Here is a 27,031-nt window from a genome sequence, read left to right as displayed (position 1 = left end):
AACGGGCCGTATACGAGGAAACACCGTGTGCGCCCGTGGAGGACAGCGCGCAGATGAAATCCAAAAAGCGATGCCCAGCATCCAGGCTCAGAGGAAGCCTTCCAACAGCTGTTTGAGCAAGGGCGCCGCCGTGCCGTGGGGATGGAGGGTCTGTTCCGGGCTTGACGTTGCACTGGCCAGGGTTTGAACTGGGAAAGAGGACCCCGTTGAGAAAATGGCAAGTCCAAGTCCAAATACTCCTACTCTTGCATCTCGGAATCACCAGGGAAACAGCGCATTCAGTCCCCGCAGAGACGAGCCAGCAAGATCAGCTCCGCGGGGGGCATGGTCCCCTGTGGCCAGCGGGTCCCTCCTGGTGGTTGACGCAGGGCCGTCGGCTTGCGCACATCCCTCTTGCACCGCAGCAGAGGGTCCCCGTCCCCTCCCCTCAGAGACAGGCGCAGCACTGGGCTTGGCCAGGTGCCATGTGACCGCCCGATGCTGTAGCAGAACAAAGGAGTCTGCGCTGGGTCGGAAACAGGGAAAGACGTTGTCATACGTGGCAGCAAGCCTGGCACAGCTGCGAAGCCTCTGTCTCTTGGTGAGAAAGTGCTCCAGGCCGTGGCTGAGAGGGGCCAGGAGGACAGTACGTGCACAGGATGGCCATTGCCAGCGGGTCCTTTACCGTAACCTACCCCACGCACAAGAAGCACTTCAGCTGGATCGTGGACCTACACGTGAAAGATAAGGCAATGAAGCTTCTAGAAGAGGCCATGGGAGTCTGTCTTCACATCTTTTTGGTGAGCAGACATTTCTTACGTGGAAGAAAAAGTACCAAGTGTAAAGAAGATTAGCTTGACTTCCTTAGGTTAACACACTCTTAACTAAGTGAGGGTAAAGGGAACCCGCAGTGTGACACGTGTTTACGTACGCGTGTCTGGAAGGGACTGATGTCCGTATTAGGTAAACATCTCTCACAAATCAACAAAAAGACTACTCATTTCAAAAACATAAAAAGGCAAAAGCCTTAGGCACGTCTTAGGGGGGGCCCATGTGGCCGGAAAGTGCAGGAGTGTGTGCTCAGTAGGTGTCACCGGAAGCAGGCCAGGTGAGCCCATGATGCCTGGTCACTACACATCCCCCTGCGCCCACAGAGCACTAAAAGCAGCAGACTCGTGGCAGGATACCCAGTGCTGGGAGGATGCGGGGCACCTGGAAGCCTGTGCACGCCCCATGGGAGTGCAAGTGGGTGCCTCCCCTCTGGACACTGAAACTCTTCCCGGATTCACATGTTCTCTCTCCCGTGACCTTGCAGTCCCCGCCCCCCGAAGGGCACGGCCGGTGGAGATGCACATGTGTGTTCACCCGAAATCCCACAGAAGGACGCTCGTAGCCACTGACACGCAGCAGCACAGCGCTGGGAAGGCAGCCAGCCCGCGGTGCCGCGGCCAGATCATTTGTGCTGGTTTCACGCACGGAGCCTGTAGCGCCACAAAGAGCCAGCTGTCACCAGCAAGGCCCACCGGCGTGATCTCGGAGTGTGGAATCAACGAAACCAGAGAGGATAGAGGTCCAAACCAGGCCAACACAACGGGCAGTGTTAGGAGCCAGACGGTGTTTTCCGTGGCTGGGGGCAGCGTGATGGCCGGGGGGCTTGAGGGGCACGTTTGGGGTCCTGGCAGCATTCTGTGTTGTGCCCGGAAGTCTTTCCTTTGTAAGAATTTAGACCCATGCACTTGTGATTTGTGCATTGGACTGCAGACGTGTCGTATCTCAGTAAATTTTTTTAAAAAGGAAGAAAACGGTTAGCAGTGTTTCTGAGAAATTATAAAAGATTAGATGATTTCCAGGAATTTTGCAAACTGTAAACAGTACGATGACATATTACCCTATTCAGCACAGGGATTGCTGTGGTACTGACCTCGCAGACTTTGGGGCTGCTGTCTGCAGGCTGGCGGGCCTGGCGGCAGTGAGGGGCGCCCCTTGCCACCCACTCCCACCTGAGCCGAGCGCAGGCCATGGCCGTGAACAGGTCAGCCCTCCCGAGTCGGCCCTCAGGGCCGTGGCCTGCGGCAGCCTCCCCCAGGTCCACAGTCCGTCTCAGACCCCGTCAGGCCCAGCCAGCGGGCAGTGCCAGGTGTGTCTGCACTGGCTCCTCCCCTCGCTGGGGACGGTCGGCAGTCTGCGCTGCCATCAGCCGGCTCGGCGTGGGTTTCCACCAGAGCTCCGCGTGTTCGCGGCCACAGCGGGAAGGACGTGCTTCATCTTCATGTGTTAGCTGGAAATGCTTCATGCTTCCCTGTGGGGGCAGGGTGGGTGGGTGAGCCCCTGGCTCTGGGCGCTGGTGCTATTATTTCATATGGGTGTCAGGGCAACGATCACCGTGGTCATGCCAGTTCTGACATTCTGGGCTCTGCCGGGTGTCCAGAAACTTCCATCAGCTGACAAACATTTATTACTTGGAGAAATTGATGACTGGCCTCGGGCTGCTAAACAGGAGTGGTTTTCCCAAGCCTGTGACTGGCTCGCACCCTGACCCCTGCCCCTCCACCGGGGTCATGGAGATTCCTGTGCGGAGCCCGGGGTTGGAGTGCGCGAGAAAGTGGCCCGTTTCCCAGAGCCCCCGAGAACCCGGGGAGCCTGCTGCGCATCCTCCCGCCTCGGCTCTTCTCACGGGAAACCGCTCTCAGCTCCACGGCCCGGCAGTCACGTTGGTTTGTGGGTTTCTTCCGTACAGAGCGGGATCCAAACCATCGGCCCTGGAGGGAGGAGAAAGCCGTCTTTGTTGGCGGCCTCTCGAGCTGGAAAACCATCACACGGCTGTCCCCTCCGCGCTGGCCCCAGCGCCTTGCCAGCAAATCCTTAATCCCCAAATTGGGCCTTTGTGAGGAGAACAAAGGGGCGCTTTCTGATCCTTTCAGGAGATCAGGTGTCCATGCCATTTCTCATTGCCCTGACTTGTCATGAGCCGGGCCGCTCGGGGAGGGCTGGCCCATACCTGTGCAGGTGAGGGTGTGCAGGCTCCCTTGACCGTCAGCCGCCGGGTCACTTCCACGGAGCCCCAGACTCCAGGGAAGGTTACACGTAATGTCCTGTGATGCTCCCGTCGCCCAGCGTATCTGACCGCTCTGCTGATTGGTCTCTCCAAGTCGTTGTGGCTTTTCCAGTTCCTTCTGCCACCCTGTCACCCAAGGCAAGCCCCGAAATCTTGTTGAGCCCCTCCTACGTGTGTCTGGGCAAGGGGCCAGGATGGAAACACAGGGCTGGACATCCGTCATGCTCCTCCGTCTGCAGGCTCCACTCCGTGGAGTGGCCTTCTTGCACTTCTGTCCTGGGGTGCACAGACGAGGGGCCCTCGAGCAGCTCTCACCATGGGGATTGTCAGGTGTACCTGAGAGGCTTCCCGAATGCCTCCACCCCAGTGGAGTGGCTGGCTGTGTGACCTGGGACAGGCCCCTGGGGCGGTGGTACCCACGCTGCTCTTGGGGGGGGGTGCCAGCATCTGTCACGCAGCTCACCCGCACCGAGGGCAGCATAGTCCCTCACGGCTTCCCGTCGTGCTCCCGTGGGCACGTCATCTTCATGTGCACCTGCTGAGACAGTGAGGTGGTGTCCTGTTCACTCCTTGCCCTGACTCTGGGGCGGGGATGTCAGCCCCGTTCCGTGGGGGTGGGGACTGGGGGGAGGAGAAACTAGGGAACTGCCAGGGAGGCACAGCCAACGAGGATTGTGCCCTGGGTCTTGTCGTCTGGGCCGAGGTGCGAGTGGTTAGCAAGGACCCCCACAGGGTCCCTTTTGGCAAGAGCGAGTGTGTGTGTGGTGCCTGGCTGGGAGGCAGGACAGGCAGACTAGTGCAGTGGTGTGGTGAGGGCCTGGGGACGTGGGGCCGCTGTCCCATCCTGCAGATGAGGACACTGAGGCCCTGAGAGCGCGGTGTGGGCCAGAAGCTGTGGCTCGGCTCTGTGCCAGCCGCTCCTGCTGCTGTCCGCTGGGCACCGCTCACTTCCTCCCGCCCACACCAGGAAGGGGAGGTGGTAATTGCCACCTTGGACCAGTATCGCTTGTCAACAGATTTTTTAGATCTTTTATTTTATGTTCATCTATTCACGTATTTATTTCTGTAAAGGCCTCTGCCGACTCTGGGGGAAGAGGTTCCACCCATGGTAGTGTGCTTGGGGGCAGAGCATTGGCTTTGGAAGGAGAACTGGGTCCGTGGGGGCCTCACCATTCCCCCTGGGGGGCCCGTAGCGCCGTCCTCTGGACCTGAGCGTGAGTATGCCCACCTTAGAGGACGTCAGGGGCGCTGCACAGGCACCCGGCCTCCCACATTGCCCCTGCCGTGGCCACTGCTGGTGGTGCTCCCGTGGCCACTGGGCCTCCTGCAGGCCTTCGTCAGAACTGTGCGAGTTGTTGTTTGTGTGCTGTGGTTTCTGTGCCCAGCCAAGTCCATCTGTCCCTTTGCCATCTGTCCGCAGTATCTCAGGCCTGGCGCGGGGAGGCCAGCGTGTGTCCTGAGCGCCTGTGGGTCTGTGGGAGAGGTGGTGGTCTCCCTGCTGCCGAGGCCAGCTGAAGGCTGCCCGGTGGGCCATGCTGGGCCGGCACATGGCCACCTGCCACGTGGCCCTGAGTGGCACAGGGGGGTAAGAAGGTGGCCTTGTCACAAAGGGAAGGGACAGAGCAGGCAGGTGGTCACCTCAGAGGCCTCCTTCCGGGCTGACCAGCGTGGAGTGTCCTGGAGACGTGGAGCCTGCAGAGGGAGGCTGCATGATGGATGTCCAGCCCTGTGTTTCTATCCTGGCCCCTTGCCCAGACACACGTAGGAGGGGCTCGACAAGATTTTGGGGCTTGCCTTGGGTGACAGGGTGGCAGCTGTACCTGCCGTCTGTCCCTGTGCCGGTGGGCTCTCTGGGCAGGAGGAGGGTGCTGTGGGCAGGAGAGGAGCCCAGGAGGCCTGGGGAGGCTGGGGGTGGAGTCAGCCGGGGGCGGGGCCAGATGGGGCAGAGTCTGCCGGGGGCGGGGCCAGACGGGGGCGGAGCCAGCCGGGGGCGGGGCCAGATGGGGCGGAGCCAGCCGAGGGCAGAGTCAGTTGTGGGTAGAGTCAGATGCGGCTGGAGTCAACCGTGTGGGGTCAGCTGGGGGCGGAGTCAGGCAGGGGCGGGGTCAGCTGGGAGAGTTTGCTGTTAGGTGGGGGCGGAGTCATCTGGGGGTGGGGTCGGCCAGGGGCGGAGTCAGCTGAGGGGGCGCCCAGCTCCAGCCAGGGTCTGTTCAGCGGGGCCCACCCCCCCAGGCTCCCGTGCACCCCGGCACCCGTGCAGGGTCCTCTCCACGTCCAGCCCTGGAGCCCCTCTGTGTTGGAATTGGGGCCTGGAGCCCCAGATTCTCGTCCTGCCTGTTCCGGGTTCCTCGGGCTCTTGGCTTCAGTGTCCTCGTCTGTAAAATGGGCTCAGCGCTCCTTCGCAGAGCGCTCGGAGTGTCAGAGACCCCCGGCTCCAAGGAGCTGTGACAGAGTGCAGGGTCGCTGGGTGGCTCTGCCCATCCTCCAGCCTTTTGTGTTGTCCTTTGATTTCCTTCTCCTACACACGCACACGTACACACATACACACACGTATGACATCCCTGCACCCACACGCCCCACCCCTGACCTGAAGCAGAACTCGGTGGACTTGGGGGTGCGTGTGAGCCTTTGCCTGGCTTTCTGATGGGGTCAGGGGTTGAGGCGGGCACATGGTCATCTTTGCTGTGGCACATTTTCTGCATGAAGCCACCGCTCTGGAGTGGGGCCCGTTCCCACTTCCTGCACCCCTTCAGCTGTGGGGTATCCGGAGTTGAGACAGAGCCCCACAGGCATCCCTGCTCTCTCTCAGGACCTGACACCTGACTCCCAGGGGAGGACATTGCCTCTCCTGTACTCAGTGTCCTATCAGAAAGCAAATAGTTAAGTGAAGGGAAAAGCCTCATTTTATTGAATTCCAGGATTTGGTAAATTAAAGCAATCAGTACAGAATGGAGTGACGTAAAGCCCTCTGGCTCCTCTTCCCCGGGGCCCGGTCTCAGCGAAGGCGTGTGCAGGACACGCAGTCCCAGGTGGTGACTGTGCCCTGCCGTGTGGGAGGCCAGGCCTCCACCTCACTCCCCTGCCTGGCAGCTAGACCCCGGCTGTGACCTGAACGGGCTCTTGGCGGGCTCACAGCCCCTGTGAGAAGCTGCATTTGTGTCCATGCGTGAAGGGGTGTTTCTCGGGTGTTGGCAAGGGCAGGGAACACGAGGAGCCGTCCTCCAGCAGGGCTGTGGGGGGGCCTACCGAGTGTGCCCCAAAGCCCGGCCTGGGATGGCCCGGGGTGGGCACGGGGCATCCGCCTGACCTGACCCTGATCCCTGCAGCAGGCCTGCGAGCATATCCCCCGCCCCCTGCAGCAGGGCAATGGCCCTGTGGTCGCGGCCCCCCGTCAGGGCTGCAGAACCTGGACTGTAGGTCCACACCCCTCCCGAGAGCTCTGAGTGGGGGGCATGCAGAGCCCTGGAGGCCCCTGAGGCCTCGACAGGGAGCTGCCTGCCGTGAGCCGGGGGAGAAGCTGTGCCCTGGGCCGGGTGGCAGCAGGGCGCACCGGGGCTAACTGCTCTCTCTGTTGCCAGCAGAGTCCCCGGGGCCCTTTTGCTGAGCTGCCTGATGATGAGAAGATCTTTAATGGGGGTGACGGCATGTGGCAGGGCCAGGAGCAGGCGCTGCTCCCGGAGATCACCGAGGAGGACCTGGAGGCCATTCGGCTGCGTGAGGAGGCCATCCTGCAGATTGAGGTGAGGACCTGGCCTGGCCGGTGTGGGGGGTGTGATTGTGTGTGTGACTGTGCCAGTGGCCCTCGTCCCTGCGTGCTGGAAATGCACTGAGAACACGGGGGATGCGGCTCTGCCAACAGTGGGGCCCGAGCCCCCTGAGCCCCTGCGAGTGGCCGTGGGTGCATTCTTCCCCCTGGGTCTCCTCATCTGCCCCTGGAAGTTGGAGCTGCTTCCAGGGGTGAGTTTCTGGACACATGTCAGAAAACAGCTTCTTGTAGAAAAACAGGAACCCGGGCAAGTTGGTAAAGTGAGTCACCAGCTCAGGACCTTGTGCTGTGTTTGTTGTCCCACCCTGAAAAGAGGTGGATGCCCCCACCCCCGCCCAGGGAGGCGGGGTTCAACCCCTTACCTCTGAGGCCCCCACCCCACCTTGCCCACTGCCTCCAAGAAGCCCCCTCTTCACACCTTCCTGTTCCTCCTGGCAGGAGGCAGCGTGCGACACGGGCTGCTCACTGTGCTGGGAACGCGCATCTGCGGCCCTCCCCGTTGGCTCGGCAAGACCGGCTTCCCACAGCCGCTGAGGAAGGGGTAGCGCATGGTCGCCCCTGAGGACGCGGGGTGCCAGGGTCCCAGGAGGCAGGAGGGGGGGGCTGCTCCTCTCTCTTTGGCTCAAGAACTGAGGTCCCTGTAGGAAGGGCTGGGGAGACCCCTGGCACAGTCTGTGGATGCTGTGGAGAAGGGGCAGAGATTGGGAGGCCAGGCGGGCGGGAGTGGGTGCCACGCTCGAGGAAGGTGCCAGGGAGCTGATGCCACCCACCCAGTGCTGGCCCCAGGGCCGTGAGGACGTGGGCGGGGTGAGGGCTGACCCTGGGCGAGGCCAGGAGCCCCTGAGCAGGAGGCCCCCAGAGGGTGGAGCTGTAGGCTGAGCTCAGGTGGCACCTCAGCATCCTGCTGGCCGGGCCCTGGGGAGACCCCACTGTGTGGATCACGGCGGCCCCCAGGACGGGGTTCAGGGGAGCCCCTTGTGTGAGTGGGGCCTGGGCAGAGGGTGGGCTTTACCGGGGTGATTGCCCCGTCAGCCAGGATGGAGGAGCCCGGGGCTCTAGGCCCCCCAGGACCTGGGGTAGTGTGGGACCCCCCCCCCAGATCCAGCCAGTCCCGTCTGCAGCCCTCAGAGCCCAGGGTCAGCAGGGGGACTGCCATGGCCAGCCTCACGGGGAGCAGCTGGGAGCTTGTGTCCCTCTGTGTGGCACGAGGGTGACATGGATGTGCCCCCCACCGCCTCTCTCCCCGTTGTCCCTCCCAATTCCAGGCGCCCTCCCCCGGCCCTGGGGGCCGGCCTGTTACTGCCCGACCGACCGTCAGGCCTGACGCCCAGGGCCCTCTGTGGCTTGCCTGACGGATGACGTGTTGAATGAACCTGTGCAGCTGGCCACAGTGGCTGTTGTCCCCAGAGACAGAGACCTGGGTCCTGCACCCCATCTGCGCTGCCCTCTGCTGCCCGGGGAAGGACCCACAGGCAGCCTCTCATCCTCCCCTGGCTTCCACGGTCCCCATGTGGGCAGTTGCCCATGGCCACCAGGGCCTTCAGCTGCTGCCCCTGGGCGCCCTGTCCAGGCGGCTCTCTGGCTGCTGGCCCGGCCCTGGGCCCTCTCCCCAGCAGTGTGGCCGTCCAGGGCTGGGATGGGGGCCCAGAGCCCCTCACCCCTTGCTTCTGTCTGGCTCTGCTGCTTCCGCGGCTCCTGCAGGGCTGCCTGGTCCTGGGGTCCGGGTGCCCTGCCCCCCCCGGCTCACCCTGCCCCCCTCACCGTGCCCCTCTGCTCAGCCCAGCTTCACCCCGGTCAGCCCTGCTCCATCCCGCTCACTGCTGTCTGGTCTCACTCAACCTTGCAGCACCCTGCCCCACTTATTCCCCACCCTTCAGCCCTGCTCCACTCCACCCAGCTCAGCCCCACCCCACTCCCCCCTGCTCAGCCCGATTCAGCCCCCCTCAGCCCTGCTCCTCTCCGCTCTGCTCTGCAAGCCAGGGCTCTTACACACAGGCCTTAGCACAGCTGCCCTGGGGCCTGGACTCAGCTGTGCTCTGCCCTGATCCCTGACCCCTGACCCCTGGCCTCCTGGGCCTGGACCTTCCCAGCCCGGCTCCTCCATCCCATCACCAGGTACTAGCAGCGTGGTGTGGGGCAGTCCCAGGCCCTCCGTGGGGGTACCAGCCCCTCCCATCAGGCCCCCGGGTGTGTGGAGCCTTGGAATGCAGGGCCACGCTGTCCAGCCAGCCTGAGACACCCCCGCCCCACTCGCTCCCCCACATAGCCTGCAGGTTGGGCCGGTGGCATAGTGTGGAGCCCAAGGGTCTCTTTGTCTTGTTTCCGTGAGGAGACTAGAGTTGGGGGCGGGGAACACCTGTGTGCGGGTGGAGCTCTGGGGACACCCAGCGTGGAGAGCTGTGCCTGGCTGTTGGGTAGCTGCTTACTGCCCGGGGGATGGCCGTACTCGGCCTGGGGGCTCTGGACAGCCCTGCAGCGGGACCTGCAGAGGGAGCCATGCCAGCCCGGGCACACACACACAGGCAGGACGCGGTCACCCCTTCCTGAGGGGGGTGGCCACACTCTGGGGCCCATGTGGCCTGAGCTGGTGGCTCCCGGGCCGGGGGCCTCGGGGGGCTGTGCTGGGCCAAGGTGAGCAGCGTACATGCAGTACGTGCAGGATCGGGGTCGGTGGATGGGTCCCTGCGACGGGGCGTGGAGGGGGTTTTGGGGCACAGCCCCTTCCACCAAGCTAGCTCCTGGCCGCCCGGGCTGCAGGCGAAGAGGCCCCTCACTTCTTTTCCCGGGGGACTGGGCTATCTCAGGAAGGTGGCTTGTCCGTTGTCCTCATAGCTGTGGCCAAGACCACCCGTGGTCGTGTGGCCTGTCACTACCAGAGCCGCCGGTCAGGCAGGAAGAGCAGCCTCGCTGTGGCGGTGGGCAGGCTGGCGCCTGGAGGGTGGTGGGGGCAGGAGGTGGAGGCTGGAGAGGCCACTGTGGGTGTAGCGGAGGCTTCCTTGACCCCTTGAGGGGAGGGGTGGCTGGCCTCGGGTGGCTCTTGGTCGCAGAGGGGAGGGGGAAGCCTGGTGGGGTCACTGCCCGGCCACGGGAGCGCCAAGGGGTTCCTTCTGGAAGCTTCGGTGTGTCTGTAAGACGGGGCAAGGACACCAAGCTCTGAGGCTGAGGGAACAGGAAGGACCTTTGTCAGCCGGCCCGTGCCAGTGTGCTGCGGTGAACCACCTGGCAGGGGCCTCACCTGGGCAGAGCCAGAGCAGGCGGGGGTGGGGGGCAGGGCACACCCCCAGCCCTGTCTCCGGGCAGGACTTTCCTGTCCAGCTTCTCTGCGTGGAGGGTCCACGGTGCTTCTGTGACCTAGCCTTGGAGGTCACGCGGCCTCCCCTCGGCCCTGCTGGTTAAGCGGCTGCGGAGGCCTGCCCCGCCTCCCTTGGCAGAGGCGCCAGGGTCCTTGTTGGGAGTAGCGTGGCAGGTGTGTTGGGGTGGCTCCCAGCCCCCCGGTGCCATTTCGCGGGCCATACACCCTCCCCCGGTCCCTTCCCGCCAGCTGCCCTGGCACGTGCCTGCCTAGAACCTGTTCCTCCAGACACTCGAGCGACTTCAGGACTCCTCTTGACCTTCGGGTCGTGACTCAGTGGGCCCATCAGACATTCCAGCCGCCTGTGTGTTACATGTGACATGTTGAGTGATGGACCACGTTGTCGGTTTTTCTCTTCACGAGAGCGAAGCCCCGTGGAGGCAGGATGCTTGCCTGTCCTAGTCCCCGCAGGTTCCTGGCACCACAGACGACATGCGACACTCGCTGGGCACTCGACAGCTCTTCATCGAACAAACAAACGGACTAGTGGAAGGGTGAAGGATGGGTGGTGGGAGACGGAGGGGGGTGGACGGAAGACTGGATGCCTGGGGGTGCAGGGAGGGACGTGCGTGGTGTCCGCGCGGGGGCCGGTGGATGGATGGCTGGTGGGTGGAGGGATGAATAAGTTTGGCGTGTTGGGGCTCCTAGCGGATCTGTGACTTAATAAGAGGGCTGTGTCGCCTTTATTTATATGCATCATCAGCCCTCACAGAAGCCTGCGACAGTGAGCGCTCCTGTGCTCCAGTTTTATCAGAGCCGATGCGGAGGCTTGGAGAAGCCGCGTCACTTGGCCCGGCCATGCGGCTCGTGTGGCAGGGACCGGGCCCAGGCTGCAGGACGGAGGAGCGGGGCTGTGCCCGCGGTGCCACCCCCATCCCTGCCTCTCCCTCGGCCTCTCCCAGACGGGAAGGGTGCAGGCGGCCACCGGAGTGTGGCGTCCAGAGCGGGTGTGAAAGGAAGGAGGCAGCCTCTGCGGCCCTGCTTGTCTCACCCCTGCAGCCCTGGTCTACCTTACCCCTACGGCCCTGCTCCGCCTGCCCGTGCCACCCCGCTCTGCCTCACCCCTGCGGCCCTGCTCTGCCTCACTCCTGCGGCCCTGCTCCGCCTGCCCATGCTGCCCTGCTCTATCTCACCCTGTGGCCCTGCTCTGCCTCACCCCTGCAGCCCCACTCTGCCTTGCCCCTATAGGCCCCACCTTGCCTCACCTACAGCCACTTACTTAATCCTGGTTGAGCCTGGCTCTTCCTGTCTGGGGGTAGGGCAGCACCTCGCCTCCCAGGGGCCGGGGAGGTCGAATGAGACAGGCAGGCGCCCCTAGGCATTGCCAGCAGGTAGCAGGCCCCCGTCTGGCCGACTGAGCTGGAGCCCAGGTCGTGTACCCACTCCCGGCCCGGGCCACCCACCAGGCCCGACTGCCGAGTCTGCACTGGGCTCCCCTGCCCGGCCCCCCTCACCCGATCTCACCTCGAGGGCTGCGCGCCCTGCTCCCCTCCCTGGTGGAGCGCTGTATCACCTGACCCAGCACATTAGCTGCTCTGTTGCCATGGCGGCCTCGCAGGCCCAGGAGGGGCGAGGCTGGGGCTGGGTGGGGGGACAGGGGGGCCTCCCGGCTGGCGGACCCCAAGGCCCAGCTACCTTCCCTGAGGTCGGCCCTGCGCAGCCAGACCTGGGGCGCGGGGCGTTGACGTAGCAGATGACTAAAATATGTGACTAGATGAGTGAAATTTGGCGTTCCGTTAACTGGAACAGTCGTGTTTATAGGTGGATGATTGCCAAGATCCTAATTATAAGAAGAGATTGTGTAATAGAAAAAGTGCGGCGGTGTTTTATTTCTTTCTGTTCCTAGGAGTGAGGGGGGCACACAGGTGCACGCGAGCGCACATGCACACGCATCGCGGTTTTACCGTGTCCCGTGCAGGGCTGTTAGTCTGCGGTGCCAGTAGAAGGAGAGAAAGAAGATTCCGTGAGAGCTTTTAATGAGCTCTAGTTTTAGAAGCAATCAGGAAAATAATTGCATGATTTAAACATTTACTAAGTTGAGGTGTTTTGAGTTTCTCTCTGTCGCCCACTCTCCCGCTTTCTGGGGCCCACGCCTGGCGCGAGGCTCCCGGCGCCTGCCGCCCTCACGCGCCGCAGCTGGTGCCGCTGCCCTCCCTCCCCGGGGGTGCCGTCCTGGGGCGGCTGCGGGGGCTTCTGGGCGGGCCCACCCTCCCTCAGGCTTGTGACCAGCCTGGCTCCGAGCCCCCCGCCCTGGTGAGGACCAGGCTTCTGGCTGAACGGGGCTTGCACCCAGGCTCCTGGGGGAACCCGCATCTCCAGCGTACCCCCCCAGGCGTGCCCGGGAGCTGGGCCTCGTGTGCCCTTGGCGTCCTCCTCTAGGGGCCGAGGCCCGGGTGCCCAGGTGCCCAGCACAGTGACTGGAGGGCCATTGCCCACACCAGTGGTTCCCGTTTGCGTGAAGGAGGCTGCCCGCCCACGCCTCCCCCGCGCTGGGGCCCTGTCTGGGTGGATGGGCAGCTCCGTCCCCAGAGCCTGCCTACTGTCGCTGCCCCATCCATTCTGCAGACGGCCTGGATGCTGGGATGAGAGAGACGCAAACCCCTCGCCCCCAGGAAGTCCCGGCACCTGGGAGCCGTCATGCAGGAGGCGCAAACCCCAGGCACAGCTGGGTGGAGAAGACCCGTCCCAGGAGCACGGCCTCGCGGCTTGTCCGTGGACTTCCAGGAGGCTGCTGCCTGGGGTCTGGAAGGGCTCAGCAGCCCCTCCCCATAGTCCTCTGTCCTGTTTCCCTCCTGAGGGGGGGCCCCACGTGTGTCCCCCTGAGGCGTCCCTGTCCTCTCAGCCCTCCCCCCTGGAGGGGCTGACTGAAGCACACGGGTACCCTGGGACTGCCTCTCATCCTTCATTCCTCCCCAGCATGGCTCAGTTATGTTTTTTGAGCAAGGAGAGCCTTTATCCACAAAGATTGTCACAATAGAGGATGCCTTGCCAAGAGGAGAATGCTGGGACTGTGGGATGTGCGGGAGCTGGGGAAGCAGGGGCCCGTCCCTGTGTATAGGGCAGAGGGGTGGGTGAGGGCTCTCTGGGTCAGGGGGTGTCCAGGCCTGGGGAGGGAGAAGCCGAGCCCAACGTTGGTTGCCAGGCCTTGGACCGGACGTCAGCTCGCCTCGTTCGAGGCACAGAGTGCAATGCGGGGCTGTGTCTGGCCTTTTCCTGGATGAACAGTGGGGTGTCCTTGAGTCCATCCCTGCTGGGGAGAGGGTCTCAGTCACATGGAGGAGGGGTTCTCTGCAGAAAGCACTTTCCAGAATACCAGAGGGGGGCCAGGTTGTTTGTGTCCCTGTGTCCAGGAGCCCTGCCCGAGCTTCTGTTCAAGACGAATGACGTTTATGGGTCGCTGACCGAGAGGGTCATGGGTCTAGGGATGAAGCAGGGGCTCGGGACCGTCTGCTGGGGACGAGGGCCGGCCTGGCCTTGCTCCTGCGGCATCAGCCGGAGTCCCTGCTCGGAGGCAGGGTCCGAGTGTTGGGCGTTGTGAGAAGAGGGAGGCCTGGTGTAAAGAAGTGTGTCTGTGCCAGGAGACTGGACGGCCAAGAGGCCGGGAGGGGGAAGCCCCCTGGTGTGCAGCCCTGTGGTGCAGGGCCCCGGGGGCTCGGCCCAGGGTGGGTCACCCGCGTCAGCTCCCCGTCCTCTGCGCACCGGGGGCTCCAGAGTTGGAGCACAGGTGCCCGGCTGTGCATGTCTGTGCCTGCCGGCGGGCCAGGCTATCCCTGTTCCAGGTTGCCTGTCTGCTGGGCCAGCCGGGGTGGACAGGAAGCCTTCCACCCCCGCTCCGCCCCAGGCAGAGCCCCAGGTGGGGGCCTGGCAGGTGTCACAGTGTGTGGGCGATGGCAGGGACCTGGCTGAGCCAGGGACGGCTCCTGGCAGTGTCCTGGGGACAGCTCGCCACAGAAACCCTGTGGCAGAGACTTTGTGAAGCCGGCTGGCAGCAACGGCTCATATGTTTGCAGCGAGTTGGAAAACTGCCTTGACCGCAGCATCTCTCAGGAGGCCTCCCCCGAAGTCCGGAACGTGAGCCGGCCTGGGGACACCGTGTTCCGTCCTGGCTGTCCCAGGTTATGGGGGTCAGTGCCTTGGCAGACGGGGAAGAGCCAGCACACCCGCGGTGTGTACGGTGGGCGCCTCCACCCCGGCAGGCAGCTGGGGGTACCGGGACCCCTGCTCAGCAGCGCCTCTCCCCGCCCTGTCCTTCGCTGAGGCTGTGTCCCTGTGGGCAGCACCACACCAGCCGGGCCCCTGCTGCCCCTGCCCGAGGGAAGAGATCCAGCGCTCGCCGCTGAACCACACCCCTGCCCTTGGGAGAGTCTTACTCTCTCAGTGACTCGGTTTCCCTGTCTGCCCTGTCTGCAAAGTGGGGGTACCAGCAGGTGTGCTCACACACAATACAGGGAGACCAAGTTACCTTAGAAAGGCTCCTAAGAGTCCCTGAGTCCAAGGGCACCAGGGCCAGGTGCGCTGACCCCAGACGCGCCTCATGTGAGAGAGGCCTGGGTGACCAAGGTCGGGGTTGGGTGTGGCTGGCCTGTGCCCGGCCGCTGCCAAGGTCGGGGCGGAGCTTGGAAATCTGGGTGGTGAGGCGGTCTGACCCAGGCCCTGCTGAGCCTGCAGCCTTTACCGTGTGACCTTTAGGCGGGAGCCTAGGCCTGGCCTCCCTGGCCGGTGGCTTCACTCCGGGAGGGTTGTGGTGACAGGGATTCCAGAAATGGGCCCAGGCCCTGGGCCACCCCGCACCCACCCCTGGGCTGCAGTCCTCCAGGGCCGAGACCCACGGGCTCCGTGCTGGCCGCCACCTGCCCAGCCCCGGGCCCTGTTTGTGCAGAGTGGCCGTCTGCCCTGCGCCGTGGTTAAGGCCGTAATTGAATTGCAATTGATAGAACACGTAGGTTTAAGATCATGCTAATTGCTTCATTTCCCAGAACACTCCTAAAAAGAAAATGAATTTCCCTGTAATACTGTGCAGTGAGGGAAATGACCCTTGTTGAAATCGGTCCAGGTTCCAGAACGAGCTGCAGAGCGGGTGGGCCAGGGCGGGGTTCACACTCCCTGCCTCCCCCACCCCTCGCACTGGCCTGAAGGAAGCTTCCCTGACTTGGGCTCAACCCTGGCCGTGTGCCAGGCTCCCAGGGGAAGCTTTGGTTTTGCTCACGTGATGGGTGAGGAAATCTGGCCCGAGGTGAACGGTCTTGTCCAGGGTTACCTGGCTGGCCAGTGGAGGAGCTGTCCCTCGCAGGGTGGCATTTGGGGAAGGGGTGGCCTTAGGGGCAGCGGACATAGGTGCCAGTCCCAGCCCTCCTTCTGCCAGAGGCCCTGGAGCTCACAGACGCCCTGGAGTGTCCACAACCTTTCCTGTAGATGGGTGTCGTGACCTGGACTCGGGTGCTGACAAGCATGATGGCCGTGTGTGGCGTGTGAATGTTGTGGCCGCGTCCCTCAGGAGCATCACTGCTACTTTGCTGGCCAATGGAGTTAAGAAAGTTGGACAGCATGGAAGATGCTAGACTTGCTTAAGTGGGCACCCTAGATCCCCTTGGTCCAAATCTCTACTCCTTACCCTGTTCACTAGCTTCATGAAGCCGCTCAGTCTTTCCACGGCAGTGGGACTACTCTCCACGCACCATCCATCCATCCACAGTCTATCCCTCCACCTACCCATCCATTCATTCCTTATCCATCTGTTCACCATCTATCCACTCATCCATCAGTTCACCCATCTATCCACTTGCATCTCACTCTCCATGCATCCACCCGTCTATCCACTTGCCCATCCATCCATCCACCATCCATTAATCTAGTATCCATCCACCCATCTCTTCGTCCACCTGTCCATCCATCCATCCACCATCCGTCTGTCCATGCACCTACCCATCCATCCATCAATCCATCCACCCATCTACTATCTATTCATCCATCTACCCATCCACTATCCATCGATCCATCATCCATTAATCTAGTATCCACCTATTTATCTATCCACGCACCATCCATCTATCCATGCATTTACTCATCTATCCATCCACCCACCCATCCATCCATCCACCATTCATCTTTTCATCCATCCACCCATCCACTATCCACCATCCATCTGTCCATCTGTCCACCCACTCATCCATCCCGCTCCTTCAGGATTTATTGAGCAGCACCTGCATGCTGGCTGGTGCCAAGTGCTGGGTGTACAGAGAGAGAAAGGTACCATCCTTCAGTCAAGGGCGACAAAGCAAGGACGGGGAACAAGGTGTCTGTAGGACTGACGGGTGCAGACACTGTGGGCAGCATTGCCTGCAGCCCTCCAGGGCCCGACCCTGGGTCCTCTGTATCCAGTGAGGGATCTTCCAGCCCAGAGAGCTTGTGGTTTAGCCTCAGGGTCAGGAAAGAGTATTCAGATCGAGCCGTGTCTCTGACTTGGGGGGTGACCCAGGGCTGTTGCTGGATCTTAGCTTTCATTTAGCACTCCCTGAGGGCTGTGCCCTTGACCTCTGCACCTAATGGCCATCCTCTTGTTTCCACAGAGTGACTTGTTGGATGTAAACCAGATCATCAAGGACTTGGCCTCCATGGTGTCAGAGCAAGGCGATGCCATCGGTGGGTACCTGTGCTGCCCTCTAAACCACCTGCCCACAGACACTTGCCCTTTCCCCCAGGTGTGGGCAGGGCTGCCTCCCAGGTGAATGACACCCAGGGGGTTTGAGGTCTGAGCATGTGTTGCCCTCCCTCCTCGTGTCCCCAGGTCTCCTCAGCTCCTCAGGCAAGGCTGTGGTTGGGGAGGCTCATGCAGGAGGGTGGCCCGCCCATTCTGCTCATTGAAGAGTCTGGGCCTCCATGCTTCCCCCTGGGTCTTCCTCCCACTCAAGGACTCCCCAGGGTGAGGACAGGCTGTCCTGGGTGGGGGTGGGGTTGGGAGGGGGTTGAGGCTGGGGGTTGAGCAGATTCCCCAGCAGAGAGTGCTGCAGATGTGGAGCCCAGAGCCACCTTGGAGCCGGCCACTTCTCAGGAAACGGGTGTGGTAGGGACAAGGCAGTGCCAGGGGCGGGCCCGTGTCCCCTCCACGTGAGTGTTCCTTCCACATGAGGACCTCAGCCCCGTCCAGCCTGGCCTCTCCCCGCGAGATGGCCATGTGGTTCTCCCTGCTACTGGCCCGAGTACCTGGGAGCCCTGAGCGGGTGGGCCCAGAAGCGTGGGACTGACTCCTGGCACCCAGAGCCGCTGGCAGCACCGTCAGCTCCCAGCCAGGGTTCTGAGGTCTATGTGTCCTGCTCCCCACAGGGCAGCCCGGCCGTCCCCCTGGCTGTGCTGCACCCCCAGGAGATGGGGGCCTGGGCGGGAGGGAGCGCTGCCCCCTGCGGCTGCTGTCCAGCAGGCTGACCTGTGCTCTTTCCAGAACCTGGGCTGCATGCAGGGCTGTGCTCGGTGGCTGCCCCAACAGGCTCTCGCGTTGCTCGCCGCAGGCCCCGCCTGGGATCCACAGCCTCCCACCCCGTACCCCTGTCGTCAGCCTCAGCATGGCTGCCGCAGCCACTCCCACCTCTGGCCGCTGTCTCCGGGCGGGTGTGCAAGTGTTCTGTCCACTGCAGACATCACCCAGACGGTTGCTCCGTCCCAGTGACAGACTGATCGGGAGGGGCCATCTCCAGGGGAGGGGGAGAGGGACAGGCGAGGGCTGACTCGTGGCCGTGGGGTCAGGGCCTGGGGACCCTGGGGCACCAGGAGAGAAGCAGCGGAGACCTCGGGACCCCACCGCGTGCTAACGTGGGTGATCCTGCCGTGACAGATGAGGGGCGGGGGCCCGTGTGCCCCTCTGCAGGGACAGTGGAGGCCACGAGCCTGGCGGTGCTCTGCTCCCCGGCCCGTCAGCTGGCCTCTGCTTGCTCCCTCAGCCTCCGGTGCCTTTCCAGGGTCCAGCAGCAGCAAGGCCCCGTGCCGGCCGAGCTCCAGCCCAGAGCCAGCCGTGGCGGCCCTGCTGCCCGGGCTGGGCTGTGCGCCCCCGCGGCCAGGCCCCCACTGCCGCACCAAGACGCGCAAGCCCAACTTCAGCCCCCAGGAGACGGAGGTGCTGGTGCAGAGGGTGACACGCCACTACCCGCTGCTGTTCGGGGCGCTGCGGGGCACGCCCTCCCGGAAGCACCGCGTGTGGAACAAGATCCTGCAGGCGGTGAACGCGCTGGGCTACTGCCGGAGGGACCTGGGTGACCTCAAGCACAAGTGGCGGGACCTGCGTGGGGCCGTGCGCAAGAAACTGGCGGAGCGCCCACGGGCCCCCGGCCTCGTCCTTACCCCTGTGGAGCGCATGGTGGCCGAGACCTTCTCAGCCCCAGCACCCCTAGGCGAGGGCCGGGCCGCCGAGCCCCTGCCAAGTAAGTGGGCCCCCCAGGCCTGCCCCGTGCCAGGGTTCAGGGAACGGCCCCAAGGAGCAGGACCCTCGGGGAGGGCAGGGGGCTGGTGGGGATGACCGCCACCACGTGGTGCCTCTCTGCTTCTAGATGGGGAAGGAGCCGGGGGTCGGAGGGCCCTGCTGCCCCGGGGAGCAGGGGAGCGGGGGCTCAGGCTCAGCCTCGTCCTGACCCCAAGCTGGGAGCCCTTCTGGGGGTGCCCTCACCCTGACACAGCACGGCCAAGGGCCTCCAGAGGCTCGGGGAGCAGAAGATGAGGGGCCGGCTCCCCTCCCTGTCGCCAACCCCATGTGGGGGAGGGGACCACCCTGACCCCTTCCTGTGCTCTCATCATCTTGGGGGCTCTTCTCCCCCAGACCAGGCGGCCTCCAGTGGCTCTCAGCTTCCCAGGGCACGCTGACCCCCCCCCCTGAGCTCATGCGTCCACTGACAGGGTCCTCTTTTGCTGGAAGTTTCTGTGCCTGGTGAGGAAGGCTTAGGGTGCTTGGTGGGGTCTCTCTGCCGCACACAGCCACCTCCAGCCTCAGGGTGGTGCTGGCTTGGACTCCTGGTGCCACCTCCCTCCGTGCCTCCTCCCGCCGCCCCTCCTCCTCAAGACGCCTCTGAACATCCTGGTCAATCTGCACGAAGTGGCTGCGCCCCCTTGACTCTGCAAAGATGGACTCTCGGCTTCCCGGGGAGCTGCTGGAAGCACCGTGGGGACGAAGCCCGGAGCGGGACCAGCCCCCTCCTGAAGGCTGCAGAGTGGACAACAGGACTCAGACCTGAGGGCCAGTCAGGGACCTCAGATGCCCCGGCAGATGGCTACGGCGGAGCTTCTAGCTTCTAGTGTGCTGGGTGGGAGATGCACACAGGCGCTGCCCTTCCCTGGGGGCTGGCCTGGGTCACGGGCCTGGGAGATGCCTGGGTCAGGGCCGGCCTGCCAGCCCAGGGGAGGCCACACTGTCCTGCAGGCAGAGCAAGGCCTGGTTTTGGGGTGCTGCAGGGTAGGGTGTGCACACCTGCGGGGGCTGGCAGTGGGTGGCACTGTGTGCCTAGGCCCACTCCACGAGTCCCCAGCCCTGGAGCAGGGCAGGAACCTGCTTATGCCCTGCTGGGCCGGGCGCCCCCTTCCCTAGACCCTGCAGTGCCCCCGGGCTCACCTCCATCAGGGCAGCCAACTGCCTGGTCCCTTCGTGCCCTGGGCTCCTCCTGGGGGCGTCCCTCCTGGGCCAGTGGATTGTCACCCAGTGACGCAGTGAGAGGGAGTGGCCTGGGGCCGCACCTCCGTGGCAGGGCTGAGACAAGGGGGGGTGGCCTGAGACTATTCCTGCGGGACCTACCGGTTCCCCAGTCTGGGCAGTGCTGGCCAGGGGCTTGGCTAGGGTCACGGCCGCAGGGGTGAGGCTAGCCAGAGTCGTGGGGGCCTCTGTGGGGGTTGTGCGTTGGGGTGCATCCTCCCTGCCCCGCTCTCTGAACGCTTGGGGCGGGTGCTGAAGGTGGTTCTGTGCGGCCGCCAGAGGCTGGGCCTGGAGTCTCCCAGCCGAGGTCCTGCAGGGCAGCTCCCGCTGAGCAGCCCCCACGTGGGGACTGGGGGTGAGCCGAGGGCACCCAAGATCTGCCCCCGACTGACCTGGCATCTTCAAGATGAAGCGCCGGGTTGCCGCGTGCCCACTTGGCAGCCCTGGGGGCTCAGGAGGAGGGAGCTGGCTGGGGGGGGGGACCCTCTCTGCACCGTGGCCCCAGGGTGGAACCGCGTCTGAGGGGGGGCTTTGGCTGTGGCGTCACATGCGGCTCCAGGCCGTGCATGGGGGTGAGCGTTGCCTCGGAGCTGGGCTCACGGCGACCCCAGGGCCTGTGGTCGGTGCTTTGAGGAGCTGAGAGCAGCCCAGGCTCTGGCTAGTTGCCGGGCCGAGGAAGGCCCGGCCAAGAGCGTGGCCCCCAGCCCTGCGCCCGGGCCCCGCCGTCTCCCAGTGCGTGGGGGCAGCTGCTTTGTCCTGTGTGCCCGTCTTTCCTCAATGGGGGCAGGACAGGGGTGCTGCTGCCCACGGCCCGGGGCTGCACAATGGCTCCGGCGCCTGACTAGGGGCCCGGGGGGCTGCTGGGGGGCGAGCCCTGCGCCTCTCCTTCCAGCGGGGCCGCTCCAGGAGGGGCTGGGCTCCGGTGCGGAGAGGAAACCACAGTGAAGACAAGCCCCGGGGCCACCCACCGGGCGGCGGTGCCTGCTTCCTCCAGACCTTCTCGGCCCCGGCCTTTCGGGCTGCCGGCTCACCAGGGGTGCCCGGGTTGTGGTGCTCCAGGGGGGATGCAGGATGTGAATCCAACTGCTTCTGCCTCTGGAGTCCTAACCAGAATTTGTGAGTTTGGAGTCTGGTCCCCTTTTCCTTGAAGGAGGGGCTCTGCGTTTGCAGCAGCCGCAGTGAGAGCAGCTGGTCTGCAGACAGAGCGCCTCTCGCTGGGGTCACATGCCTCCCTCTGTCGCTACCAGGATCCCTGGTGGTGGAAGAGAAAACAGTGTAGACACGTCCTTCATCTGGGTTCAAACCCAGGTCCCTCTGTGCGCTAATGTCACAGTCCTAAACCATCGCTCTGGGTGTCCCTGCAGCCTGGCCTTGTGTTCCTAGGTCTGGTTGTGAATTTGGTGCGTGTTTTCATGATGCTGCCCTTTTACTGCCGCGTGGCTGAGTGGAATTCTCTGGTCTCCTGGGGCTGCTCTGAGCCCCGTGAGGGCGGCTCAGGTGTGCCGCTGGTGTGACTTGCCAGGGCCTCATTGACACCCCACAAGCCCCGTGCCCGAAGCCCCACATTGAAGTCGGAACCGGTCAGTCGCTGTCCAGAGGCCTCGGGCCAGCGCGTGCCCCCCAACCCCCTGCACCTTTGTTCACTGACCCAGAGAGGGCAGGCCTCTGTCTGGCTGGCTTCTGCCTTCTCCTGACTGGGCTGCCCCTGCCGCCCGGGGCACCTCCTGACGGCTCTGGTGGCCAGTGCCCACAGCAGCCCGGTGGCCCAGTGCCCGAGCCCTGCAGCTTCTGCCTCTCGGGAGGCTGGATTCCTCACCTGGCCTCCAGTGAAGCCAGTGTGGGGCCTATGACCACCAAGGGGGCAGCGGCCATCCAACCCCTCAGGCCTCTGCGCCTGGGCTCCCTGGGGCTCGTCCTTGGGGTGTCCTCAGGGTCTCCACTCTGTAATTCCTTCTATTGTCTTGATTTGCAGAGAGTATTGAAGCCAGCCTTGAGGCTGCGTCCTCGCACACAGAGGCGGCCAGCGAGCTCCTGGCTGGAGCCAGCCGGCACCAAGTAAGTCAGTAAGAGGGGACAGCGCGGCTGGCCCGCGGCCCCCTCGGTCCCGTCTCCCTGGGAGCCCAGGCCCTGCCCTATACTTGGGAGGGGCGTCCCCACAGGACCTTCTCTGAGCCCAGGTGGACTGGTGTGGGGGAGGGGAGAGTTAGGACGATGGGCTCTGCACCTAGGATGCTGTGCACCGCTGCCGGTTGTCTAATTCTGGTTATTGGCTTCCTTACTCAGTTCCCAGCAAATATACCTTCTCCCAGCCCACCCCTGATACACATATGCCTGAGTGTCCATTCTCATTGCATCAGTATTACCTAAACTCCCATGCTCAGATCAGATTCTAGCAAAGAAGGGCAAGGAAGCCCAACATTTGGTGGTGGGCGGCCAGGGCCTTTGTCCAGCTGGCCTCATGGGAGCTGGAGGTCCAGAGCATGAGCAGGACCCACTTGGGGAATCTCCCTGCTATGGGCGCTGGGCACAGCCATGGTTACTCAGGAGCTCACTTGCCAAGCTGCCCGTCCTGAAGGCTCTGTGGCCTCTCCCTTCTTCCCAGAAGGGCAGCTGGGTCTGGCAGTGTCTGTCACCTTCCTCTGACCCTCCTCTTGACCATCCTGCACCTGCACCAGCTGCCTAGGCCCCTGTGTGGCTCGGGTCTGCCTCTGGCCTGGCCCTGGGCTGGAGGCTGGGATGGGCCCTCCCTACCTGGAGCCATCAGAACTTGGCTTGGGACAGTTGGCTGGCTCAGAGGGAGAGCAAATATCAGGCCTTTATTTGCTTGCGGATGCAGCCTAGAGCTGCCTGGGGTCTGATGGCTGGGCCTCCAGGCTGCCATGCTGCCACCGTGTGAGCAGCCCATCAGGCCAGGCAGGCTTAGGTCTTGGTCTGGCTGGGTGGGGGGTGGGCAGCCATCCACTCACTCCTCACTCACTCACTGGCCCTCTGCTCCATGCTGGGCTCTGATGGGCAGAGACGGACACTGTAGAGCTCATCACCCCACGAGTGGGCATCTCAGGGGTACGGTGGGATGGACGGTCCAGTCCAGTGAGCAGAGGGCCCTGGCCAGTGGGGCAGGAAGATTTCCTGGGAGAGCGCATGCTCCATCCTGGAGGCCAGGTAGTCATCCTGGAGGAAAGGACAGCGTGTGCAGAGGCCGAAGGAGGAGCCACACAGGCGAGCTCATAGGCTGCAGTATGACCACTGTGTGGGGACCGTGGGGGGCCGCAGGGCAGAGGGCTCCAGGAGAAGGTGGGTAGACGATGTCCTCATTCCCTGGGGTCTCTGGGAAGTCAGAGCTCTGTTGGCTTCCCCTCTTCTCCATCCACGGCCACCAGAGTGAGAAGGCGGGATGACTGAGGGTCAGCTGCACACGAGACCTGGTAAATGCTGCACCAGGAGAGGCAGACTGATGCCAACTTGGTGCTCACTGCTGGGCTCACAGCCCCGCCACCTTGCAGCACGCCAAGGGCAGCCAGGCCCTCCACCTGGGACCTCTCCACCAGGCTTGGTCCTTCCGAGGCCTCCCGGAGTGGAAGCTACAGGTTGGAAATGACAAGCAAGCAGACATGCCCGAAGCTCAGGGCCGGCCTCTCTCTGATGGGAACTCTTCCAAGTGGCGGAGCCTATCAGGCGCCCTCGACAGCTGCATCGTGAGAGGGAAGCAACAAGCCAGCAGGATAGCTTCCTCCATGAATACCTGGGGCCACCAGGGCAGAAGGATCAGCAGATGCCAGGACCACAGGAGGAAGACGTGACAGTGAGGAGGAGGAGCAGCAGAAGGAGGTGGAGGCGGCATGGATGGCCACCTGTGTCCATGGACACCTCATCAGGCTCAGACCCCCATCCCTGTCCTATTCCCAGGGAGCTCATTGGACCCTGCCATCTGGGGTGATCCTGTCACTACCCCATTTCCATTGCAAAGCAGTAACCTCTGTGCCATAGGTGAGGTGAGTGAGGCTCAGACCCAGGAGGCACAGCCCAGGGTTGCTGCCACATAGGAATGTTGTCCCACTCATCTCCACTGGCATGTTGAGAAGTGTCCAGAAAGACAGGACATGGCACAGCCCCACATTTCAGGTCCAGGTTTTCCCTGGGAAGGTTGCTGCACCCTGACAAGAGGAGGGTTAGACATCCCTATGGCCTGAATTGGGGATTGGAGGTCCAGAGAAGAGAAGGGTTTCCCAAAGCTGCACAGCTCTCAGGAAGCAGAGCTGGCTTTGGAGCCTAAGCTCTAGAATTTCATGTCCAGGGCTTTTTCTGGGGAAGCTCTGCTTCATGTATACTCTCTCATTTTTCAAACACCTACTTGCTGGAGAAGTGGACCCAGAGATCAGTGGATGGGTGCCTAGATGGAGATGCATGAATAAATAGATGGGTGGATGGATGGATGGATGGATGGTTAGGTGGGTGGACAGAAGTATGGATGGTAGACAGAGGTGTAGGTAAATGGCTGGGTGGATGGAGGATGATGGATGGAGGATGGTGGATGGATGGATAGATGGACAGAGGTGTGGATAAATGGATGGGTGGGTGGGTGGATGGGTGAGTGGACAGATATGTAGTTAAATAGATGGGTGGCTGGAGATGGGAGGGATGGTGATGGGTGGGTGGATGAAGCTATGGGTAGATGGATGGGTGGGTGAGGATGAATGATGGACATATGGAGAGATGCACAGAGGCATGAGTAAATGGGTGGGCAGTTGGATGATGGATTGATGAACAGAGGCATGAGTAAATGGATGGATAGATGGATGGAGAATGGGTGGACAGAACCATGGGTAAATGGGTGGGTCAATGGAGGATCAATGATGGATGGGTGGATGAATCGATGGTAGACAGATGGGTGGACAGAGGTGTGGGTAAATGGGTGGGTGGGTGGAGGATGGATGATGGATGGATGGGTGGATAGAGGTATGAGTAAATGGGTGGGTGGATGGAGGATGGATGGACAGAAGCATGAGTAGATGGATGGGTGGATGGATGGATAGATGGATGATGGATGGGTGGATAGAGGCATGGGTAGATGGATGGTGGATGGGTGGATGGACAGATGAATATAAGGAAAGAATGAAAGGAAGGAAGAAGATGGATGATGAAGAAACTGAAGGGCGAGTAGGTGAGTGGGTGGTATGTGTAGGTGAACAGATGGGCAGACGGGATGGTGGATAGACAACAGCCAGCTAGGTGGATGTGTAGACAAATGGCAGCGTGGGGGCTGGGCACTGAGGCTTTGCAGTTGCCGGGCTGAGGTTTGGACCTCAGTGTTACTGGAGGAAGACTCCCCCTGCGAGTCCTAATTGCTCCCTCGAGTGGGTGCTGCTGCCCACCTCAGAAGGGACCGGGAGGCCTAAGTGCTCCGTGTGCAGAGGTCCCCCCTCCGTCACCTCTCCCTCCCTCTGACGTATTGCCCCGGTCATGGCTGCTGGAGGCTGACGTTTCCTGTCTCCCTCCACCAGCGGACGAGGAGGATGAGGCCCCCAGCTGCCTGTGGCTACCCCTGCGGACCCTGGATGGGCCGAGCCTGCCTGAACCCGACCCCCTGGACCTCCGAGGAACTATCGCTGCACCTACCTCCTCACCCTCCCCACCGGCCTCCCCAGCCTCCCCAGCCTCAGCGCCACCTGCGGCTGCGTTCCCGGGGGCCCTTGGGCCCTCCCCGCCCTCCGCTGCACCAGCCCCGCCCCCTGGGAGGCCCGCAGGGGAGGCCACCGAGTTTGAACAGCGGCTGCTGGACTCCCATCGGCGACAGGGTGCCCTGCTCTCCCACTGGTCCCAGCAGCAGAGTGCACTGATGGCTCAGCAGAACCTGCTGCTGCAGAGGCTGGCAGAGCAGAGCCAGCGGCTGGCTGACGGCGTGGAGGCCCTCAACCGGACCCTCGAGAAGCTGGTGGGGGCCTGCCCGGCACAGGGAACCTCGCCCACGGCCCCGGAGGGCACCCTGCCTGGCGGAGCGGCCCGTGGGTCCACCAGAGGCTCCCAGGACAGCCCCCAGGGCTCCCACCCAGGCCTGGAGGTCTTCTCAGGGATGATCCTCAAGGTGGAGGACGAGGTCTAGGGTCTGGCCCCCAGAAGGCCGCACACAGTGGGGACTCCAGCCCTTCTGAGAGCTGGGCCCAGGGACAGCCGGGCAGGGCTAGAGCCTCGACAGAACCAGTGAGGACAAAGGACACTCATGACGTTGTCCCTGGGGCTCAACGATGTGCCAGGAAAGGCCTCGGAGCCAATCTGCAGGTCCTGGGCAGAGGTCTGCTCAGGGACCTCATGGCTGGAGGGGGCAGAGGGGCACGAGTGGAGCCCCTGCTGCCATCCTGCGTGCTCACCAGCTGTAGTGAGCCCCTTGGAGGACAGGGCCGGCACCTCCCTGCAGCCACAGGGCCGCTAGAGCGTCCCCAGACCTGGAAGGGTGGCTCAGCTGGGTGTCACGAAGGCCCCCGGGGACCCGGAGTGCCCACCGGAAGCCTTCTCCTCCTGGATGTGTGGACTCTGCGGGCTGGGTCCTGCACTTTTCTTCATTCTGCCAAGGGAACCACGTCCTGCAGGCCTGGAGTCCTTTCTGCCCAGTTAGAGCTGTGGCTTGATAGACACGCATATGCGTATGTGTTACTGGGTACTGTATGGGGTGGGGTGCTGTTTTGTACCTACTGATTTTTCCTGCAAAAAAGTATTTTTCCTATATAAGCATAAAATAATGAAAAAGGCAGTAAAGGTAGTGATGATGCTCACCAACAAATGAGACGGAGCCCAGTCCTGATCTCGGGTGGGCTGCACCCTTGTGCTCAGCCCCGGTGGGGAGCCCAGAGCGCTAGCTGGGTTTCCAGATCGGCCCCATCCGTTACCCACTGTGCCCCTGCTGGGTCCCTCAGGGAGCTGGTGCACACCCCTGGCCCACGCACACAGGGAGGCTGTGGGGCCAACAGGAGAGGGCAGGGGTCCCCACACCGCAGGGCCTCGCTGGTCCTGGGCCCCGTGCCCTCTGCCCGCCTCCCCTTTACCTCCTCCTGACCGTCGTGGCTAGAAGCCTCCCAGAGTGTGAAGTATTGGTGTGGGCTGGGCGGTGTGCTGGTTCCAGGGCTCCTGTGGAAGCCCCAGCCCTGGGGAGGGCCAGGACTGGTGTTACTGGCACACGGGCAGGACCCTGCTCTGGTTGTCCATTTTCACTGTGGGCCGGCA

General features: G+C 63.2%; 1 protein-coding gene across 14 annotated transcripts in view; it reads left to right on the top strand.

Moving 5' to 3' along the window:
* Positions 1 to 27,031, top strand: part of TSNARE1 (t-SNARE domain containing 1) — a 145,972-nt gene that overhangs the window by 76,449 nt on the left and 42,492 nt on the right. For 4 of the 14 annotated variants that reach the window (XM_025450202.3, XM_049092787.1, XM_049092785.1 and 1 more), the window contains 4 exons: positions 6,613 to 6,774; positions 16,719 to 16,791; positions 18,084 to 18,560; positions 25,318 to 26,591. In XM_025450202.3, the coding sequence (XP_025305987.3) occupies positions 6,613 to 6,774; positions 16,719 to 16,791; positions 18,084 to 18,560; positions 25,318 to 25,916 (1,311 nt within the window). In that variant the 3' untranslated portion in view covers positions 25,917 to 26,591. Of the gene's footprint in view, positions 1 to 6,612; positions 6,775 to 16,718; positions 16,792 to 18,083; positions 18,561 to 21,788; positions 21,872 to 23,319; positions 23,809 to 25,317; positions 26,592 to 27,031 lie in introns of those variants that run through there. The other 10 variants (XM_049092793.1, XM_049092791.1, XR_007401621.1 and 7 more) reach the window with 9 other exon arrangements.

The sequence above is a fragment of the Canis lupus genome, chromosome 13, assembly GCF_003254725.2.
Source record: "Canis lupus dingo isolate Sandy chromosome 13, ASM325472v2, whole genome shotgun sequence".
NCBI classification, from domain to species: Eukaryota; Metazoa; Chordata; class Mammalia; order Carnivora; family Canidae; genus Canis; species Canis lupus.
This window is presented reverse-complemented; position numbering and strand designations above follow the sequence as displayed.